This window comes from Hordeum vulgare, chromosome 6H, assembly GCF_904849725.1.
Source record: "Hordeum vulgare subsp. vulgare chromosome 6H, MorexV3_pseudomolecules_assembly, whole genome shotgun sequence".
NCBI lineage: Eukaryota > Viridiplantae > Streptophyta > Magnoliopsida > Poales > Poaceae > Hordeum > Hordeum vulgare.
This window is the reverse complement of record NC_058523.1, coordinates 561454523-561461910: the sequence shown is the minus strand read 5'-3', so window position 1 is coordinate 561461910 and position 7388 is coordinate 561454523. Positions and strand designations below refer to the sequence as shown.

General features: G+C 41.2%; 1 protein-coding gene across 1 annotated transcript; it reads left to right on the top strand.

The window, feature by feature from the left end:
* Positions 1 to 3639: 3639 nt before the first annotated feature.
* LOC123404441 (callose synthase 3-like) lies at positions 3640 to 6924 on the top strand. The gene is made up of 10 exons (XM_045098370.1): positions 3640 to 3875; positions 3978 to 4081; positions 4210 to 4334; positions 4444 to 4513; positions 4643 to 4699; positions 4797 to 4913; positions 5027 to 5119; positions 5229 to 5320; positions 5395 to 5521; positions 6769 to 6924. The coding sequence occupies exons 1-10, from the start codon at positions 3698 to 3700 to the stop codon at positions 6922 to 6924; spliced, it is 1119 nt and encodes a 372-aa protein (XP_044954305.1). The 5' UTR covers positions 3640 to 3697.
* Positions 6925 to 7388: the final 464 nt, after the last annotated feature.

The window sequence follows — 7388 nt, the reverse complement described above, 5'->3', positions numbered from 1 at the left end:
CATTTGATATGTTCATTCGGTACGTAGATGGTCAAGTCTAAGCAAGATATATGTGGTATCTGTTGAAAGGTGAGTCTGGTGAAAATTACCAGCAAAGAGGAGTTGTGGCGGAAATACCTTTTCGGCGTGAGAGATTGCAAAATGTAGTGGCAAAACAATGGAGAATATCTTGCCATCCAGGTAGATCGGCACATAGAAGCAGAGAGCAGAACTTGCACTAGTTTTGAGCTGTTCAGGATGAAGGAGAGGGGCATCCCAATTGAGATGGTCCAAATGGACAACAATAATGACAACATACATAGTCGCCTTTGCGTGGGAGGCAAGAGGCAGCTGGCCGGTTTGCTGTTGTCCACAGCGATGGGTTTAAGCATGACATAAGCTTCTAACTGATGCACTCAGCCGACGATGTTAGCCGTGTGTCGAAGCTCAGAACGCTCAAGGACAGGCAAGCTGATGCACTCTTGTTGTCTCCTTGGGGGAAGTTTATCGTTCTTGCTGAGCTGAAGGAGCTGAAGGGTTTCAATGGCCAGTTGGAGTTGTACAATGCCGATGATCTTGAGACCATGGGAAGAGCAGAGCATCCTCAGAAATCCACTCAAATGCGGCAAATCACCGAATCAGTGTTTTTTGAAAACTGTCAGTACAATGGTGGTGGTTTTTTGAAAACAAAACGAATGATGGCGGTTTTATGTTTTCGCATCCGCAATTGCGGTGGTTTTTTTGCAATTCACTCGGGAAGGTGAGCTTATCACATAATCAAGAGTTTCTTTTTAACCTCTTTTTGAAGAAGGAAATGAAAAAATGTTTTTGCAAATCACTTGCTATTTCGTGAGGTTTACAATATCAAATGTTAGACTTGTAGTATATAGAATAGCTCAAGTTTATGAATTATTTAAACCTGAAGTGTTGAAGTGGAAGCCTAGACACAAGACGCATATATTCCCAAATAGTAAGAATTAGTGCCAAACAATACATAAGTGATTTTTTTTTCTTTTTCTTCAGGTTCGTTGCAGTCGTCGTACGTCTTCGGGAGGAGGACTTGTATAAGAAGGAAGAGTCCTGCGAATCCACTGGCCACCGTCGTCGGGAGGAGAACTACGGGACCGTAGCAGTCGGAGGCCCTCATCAACAGCTACGCCTACGGGACCGAGCAGACTCCCCACCGCCGCCGCTGCGGCGCCACATGCCCGCCCGACGGAGGCCTATATCTGGTCTGGACCAGATGAGCAGTACGTACAAGTTTTCCAACGGCGGCTGCATGCCCCGTGTCCTGTCCACGCCTGTTTGGGACTGCTTTGCTCCATCAAAATCAGCTCCGCTTCACCAAATCCACTTTAAAGCAGTTTCATATAGGAGTTGTAACCATTTCAAGAGAATGTTTGGCTCTCATTTAGCTCCAGCTTCACGAATGAAAAATTTGGTGAAAAGAATCTATTTGATTGGATGAGAGGTAAGAAACGAAGGGGTATCCACTTACTGGTGGCAGTGGTGGGTAATTTTCTTCCAACTCCAGCTTCTATAATTTTATGAAGCACCTCCTAGAGAGCTTCACAAAAAACAAGGAGTTGGACCCCAGATTCTAGTTTTTTTGCGAAGCGGTATATCATGGAGCTACCCCGTTTGGATTACGTTCTCTAGAGCGGAGTTGAATTTTCCGAAGCAGAGCAGTCCCAAACAGGCTCTAAGACGATCAAGGCCCTTCCCTTCCTTCCTTCTACTAACTACACGGTCGATCTGTCCACTAATAAAAGACGTGCCACTAACATGGTCTCGCATTACTCAACTCCCTTCATAAACTAATACTCCTATAAAATCATTTAGAATAAAGGTGTGCCTACAACTCATCTAGCTGAGTTATAGTATGGTCTCATTCACCTGATACAAACTGACATCATTTGATATTTGTTCCAACCCGTTTTTCGTTATTCCTCAGAACCACCGGCCGCTTTATTCCTTTGACCCGTTCGCATGGGATCTTCAACTAACGGTCTAACCATGTTGAATGCATGTTGCCCGCCACTACAACTGATAGGCGTTGGTACGAAAATTTAAATAACTATCTACCATCACAGATCAAAAATCTTTTGAAATTCCTTGATTTTTTCTGAACTTATAAACAAAATTTGAGAACATCAATATTTTTTGAATTTGTTAACGTATTTTCAAATATACAAGATCTTTTTTGAATTTGTGAACAAAATAAAAAAAGTGAAACTTTTTGAAAAATCTCGATCATTTTTAAATTCATAGACATTTTTTAATTCCTGAATAAAATTGAAAATAATGAATTTTTTTTAAAGTTTTGAACAATGTATGGAAAACACACACATTTATTGAAATTTAAAAGCATTTTTGGAAAATCAAGAACATCTGTTAAAAAGGAAAATAACTTGAAAAAAGAAAAGGAAAATGTAATAGGATAGAAAAAGAAACAAAAAAAAAGAAAAAGAAAAAGAAGAGCACGTGCAGTTATGACCTCCCTTGAAAAGTTGCAATTGCGTCTATCCTAAAGAAACTTGCAGTTGCGACCAGGCTTCAAAAACTTGTAATTGCGACTATTCTAATGAAATTTACAATTGCGACCATGCTTCAAAAACTTGTAATTGCGACTACTCTAATGAAATTTGCAGTTGCGACGAGGCTTCAAAAACTTGTAATTGCGACTATCCTAGAGAAACTTGCAGTCGCGACCGGCCTTCACAAACTTGCAATCGTGACTACCCTAGGCAATCTTGCATTTGCGGGCGGCTTTCAAAACTTCCAGTTGCGACTACCCTAGAGAACAAAGCGTATCAAAGTATGACAATCTAGGAGCCACATATCTCTCTGCAAATCCAGTATTTCATGGCAGAACAAATCATATAGAAATTGACTTTCACTTTGTCAGAGAAAGGGTTGCAGAAAAGAAGTTAGACATACGCTTCATTCCTTCCAGAGATCAAGTTGCAGATGGATTCACTAAAGCCTTGCCAGTCAAGCCATTTGAGGAATTCAAGAAGAATCTTAATGTAGGATAGTTGAGATTAAGGGAGGGTGTTAGACTTAGAGATATATTGTTTGTAATCTCAACTACCTGTATCTATCTCTATCTCTAACAAACCCATATCCTACCGATTCCATTGGTGGTTTCCTTGTAAGCCACGACAGGGGCTCTTCCTGCCTCAGATCAATATATACCCACACGGCTCCTCTACCGAGGAGTAGGAACGCTTCCATCTGACAGTAGCTAGCTCCTTCCCAGCGGGAATCCATGGCGTCTTCCCCCTCCAACGACAGCGAGGTCGCCGGCAATAGAAATGTTGTTCCCTCAACAAAAAAAACACTAAAATGTTGTGTTTGAGTTGTTTAGCTTAACAAGCAAGAAACAACAAAAGGCTCTTTTTTTCCTCTCATCTTTTTTGCCAGCTCCCATCATCCCATGCATATGCTTTATAAGTATGTTTCATGAATCACCGCTAGTTGGTTATTAGTCCCCCACAAGCCACAAGTGTAAGTGTTACGTAGCCACGAAGGAATGATTCATCAGCAATACAAAAAGCAAGCACGTAGCATCTTTATATATCCTTTGGTGCAATGCAAAAGCGGCTTTCAACTTAACTAAGGAGTATATGCGCCACTGCGCTGCTCTGTGATTTGATTACTATATATACTGTATATTCATCCCCCCCTCCTACAAAAGCAAGCAAGCAAGGAATTAATGGTAGCTCTCCTTCCCGGCGGGATGGCATCCTCCTCCTCCCCCATCATCGACCTCGAGGTCGTCGGTGAGCCCATCTCGGTCAGCGAGGTTGTCCCCTCCTCGCTCGTCGAGATCGTGCCCTTCCTCCGTGTTGCCAACGAGGTCGAGGCCATCAACCCGCGCGTCGCATACCTATGTAAGCTAGCAGCGTGCTTCCTATTCTTCTCTCCACACATTAATTCATCTACTGCTTGTTAATTACAGTTACTGTTGTCTAACCAACACAATTTACTGCTAGGTCGATTCCACGGCGGATTCGAGAAGGCACATCGCCTCGACCCGCTCTCCAATGGCCGTGGTGTCCGTCAGTTCAAGGTCGAGCTCCTGCAGAGGCTCCAAAGGGTATGTGCAGCCTCACTTTCGTTGCTAATCATAGGCGTATATATGCAATACTAGTAGGTATGTTTCTAGCTAATCCAGTACGTAGTAATTAAGAGCTTCACTTTCGTTGCGCAATGCACGATCCTCAGGAAAACGATCCCACCTTGAAGGGAAGGGTTGAGCAGAGCGATGCTGACGAAATAAAGAATTTCTACCATGAATACTACAGGATGTACATCCAGGCGCTCCAGAATACTGCTGATAAAGTTGAACGGTGGGACCATCTTCTTTTCTAATGCTAGCTAGCTAGCTGCTGAGTGCTATATATATATATGCTGACTCATTTGTACTATATGTCTTAGCTGACTGCTTAATTTGCTCAGTGCTCAGCTCACAAAAGCGTACCAGACTGCAGCTGTGTTGTTTGAGGTCCTCAAGGCAGTTGATCAGCCGGTAATAATATTGATGCCAACATTGCAGCCTTCAATTTTGCAATTTTTATTTTCTCACACTGCTAGCTCCTGTCATGTTTCCTCACACAAAGAAAGAAACCACTGCTATTACTGATTGACGTTGTTGCAGATTTTCGAAACGCACAACCAAGTCGATCCTGACACTTCTATTATGCAATGTCCCAAGGTTCACATCCATCCTGCTTTCCTTCCCGAGTTCACCACGAGCTTATCATATATACAAGCTTTGGCAAGATGATGATTGTTTTCATTGTTATATGCAGATCCATGCCGCTTATGACGCCCTTCGTGACACCAAGGGTTTGCCATGGCCCAAGCACCATGAAAACAACGCTCATGGAGATCTTCTTGAATGGCTTCAGGCAATGTTTGGGTTTCAGGTTATCTCTTTACCTTTTTCTTTCATATCAATCATATTAATTCCTGTCGATAAATTGTTTGTTTGTGAGCTCTAATACATGCTCTCTTACTTCAACAATTAATAACTCTGCAGAAAGATAATGTGTCCAATCAAAGAGAACACCTCATATTGTTGCTTGCCAGCATGCACATAAGGCAGACCTCCAAACATGAACAACAACCAATGGTACGCATACCGCCTTTTTCCAACATACACATGCATGCTGTGCACATGTACGGAGCCTTGTGTAATGATATTATTTACTCAAATCCTTTTTGGCAATATTAATTTTCAGTTAGATGACCATGTGTTGGATACAGCAAGGAACAAGCTATTCAAGAACTACAAGAGATGGTGCAAGCACCTTGGCCGCAAAACCAGCTTATGGTATGATGTTCAATCTCCGGTGGTCCGTTAATTAGTCTCTCTGTCCACTAATTAGTTGATCATTATGTTTCTAGGCTGCCCACAATTCAACAACAAGTGCAACAGCGTAAGCTTCTCCACATGGGCCTTTATCTGCTCATATGGGGCGAGGCGGCTAACTTGCGGTTTATGCCAGAGTGTCTTTGCTATCTCTATCATCATGTATGGCTAATTCATTTCTTCGTAAAATTAAACGCATGATCTATTTACTAAAATGGCGAACTAGGTTTTAAACTTGTAAAGGACTTGAAGGTCCTAATTTTATTTCCTGATTACAGCGAAAATGATGCAAAAGCTACTATGATATTTGGGTATGTCTGGATAGTTGACAAAATGTACCCAAACCATTTTTATGGTCATCACCAAAAACAAATTGGTCTTTGTTTGGATGTCTGCCAATTGTTTGTCATGCCAATCAAACTATAGATATAAGTTCTTCCCGAGGAGATCATGTAAACACTAAAAAAGAAAGTTCTATCGTCGCGGTCCCTATCTTTGCTTGATTCCTTTTCTTCTAGGGATGCTCACATAGTACTTTAGTCAACTGTAAATGGGCGGAAGGTTGAGGTTAGTAGTAGAATATATTCTGTGCTGATTTTTTTTACATTCCATTTATATTTTTATTTCCCTTTCATGCTTGTTCCCATTTAGCAATTGTATAGTTTGTGTTCATGGACATGCTAGTTAATAAATGCTTGATTGTTAAGGATGTTTCTATTGGTTGATTGACTTTCATAGTTGGTATGTCTAAATAGTTGCCAAAATGTACGTACGTGCCCTACCATTTTTTGTTGTCATGACAAAAAAAGGACTTTGTTTAGAAGATGGTCAATTGTTTGGCATGCCAATAACCTTTTGCACACTCTAGTTCACTTTTCTTGCAAACATTAGTCAACTCATGGGCAAGCAAAATTGCCTATTAAAACCAACAGTTTCTCTCGAATCAAATTCAAACCGTAGATTACCTGCACAGTACGTCAGTGTGACATTAGGTAAAGAAGTGCTTCTATACGTGCATGACATTAGGCAAGACTGCTGAGGTGAACCTATTTGATAATTTAATAAAAAAAGTTTTTCATAATTTAGCTGCATTATGCCTGATAAAAGAAGTTCTAACGGGATCCCTATCTTTGCCTGATCCCTTTTCTCCTATTGATGGTCACTTAGCGTTTTAGACCACTCTAAATGGGCTGAAAGGTTCGGGTTATTACATTACATTTCTGCGGCCGCAAAGTTTACACACGATTTATGTTGTATTGCCGTTTCATACTTGTTTCCCTTTAGCAACTGTGTAGTTGTGTTCGTGGACATGCTAGTTAGTAAATGCTTGATTGTCAAGGGTATTTGTTGCTCTTGTGACGAGATGCTTATTGGCATGACATGATCATGCCTTTTTTATTCCACTGCAGATGGCTTTTGAATTGTACGGTGTGTTGTCTGGAAATGTGAGCCCATCAACTGGTGAAAATGTTAGACCCTTCTATGGTGGCGAAGAAGAAGCCTTCCTGAAGAAAGTTGTGAATCCTATTTCCAAAATCATAGAGATGGTACATTTCTTTATTTAAATGTGCATGTTTTAATTTCAAGCACATCCAACTTGTATCCTTTGTTTCTTTTTACGTAGGATGAAGCTGAAAGGAGCGGGAAAATAAAATCAAAACACGCGCATAGGAGAAACTATGATGATCTTAATGCGTACTTTTGGTAATACTGCATCGTAATTTGTTATATTCCTTGAAAATTTGTGCCCATGCAATTAATTTTACATTGCTTCTCAGGTCGCGAGATTGTTTTCAGTTAGGATGGCCAATGAGAGTTGATGCTGATTTTTTCAAGAAGAGGAGCAACATGTGTGCATTGTGCTCTTCTTCCACACCACAAGTGTGTGTACATGTGTGCTTCATCTTGGCCACAGTTAGGTCTTGGGTCAAACGGTCGCGGAGACGGTGGTGGTGGAGTGGAGGAGGCTCGCCGGAGTTTGTGTGGTTTTTCGACATTTAGTGATGGATCAGTGAGTCAACTACAATAA

Bases quoted from the DNA above. Each gene is read 5' to 3' on its own strand.
- LOC123404441 (XM_045098370.1), top strand. From the start codon at position 3,698: ATGGTAGCTCTCCTTCCCGGCGGGATGGCATCCTCCTCCTCCCCCATC. The intron at 5,120-5,228 runs GTACGCATACCG...ATTAATTTTCAG, and splicing joins AACATGAACAACAACCAATG to TTAGATGACCATGTGTTGGA. The intron at 5,321-5,394 runs GTATGATGTTCA...TTATGTTTCTAG, and splicing joins GGCCGCAAAACCAGCTTATG to GCTGCCCACAATTCAACAAC.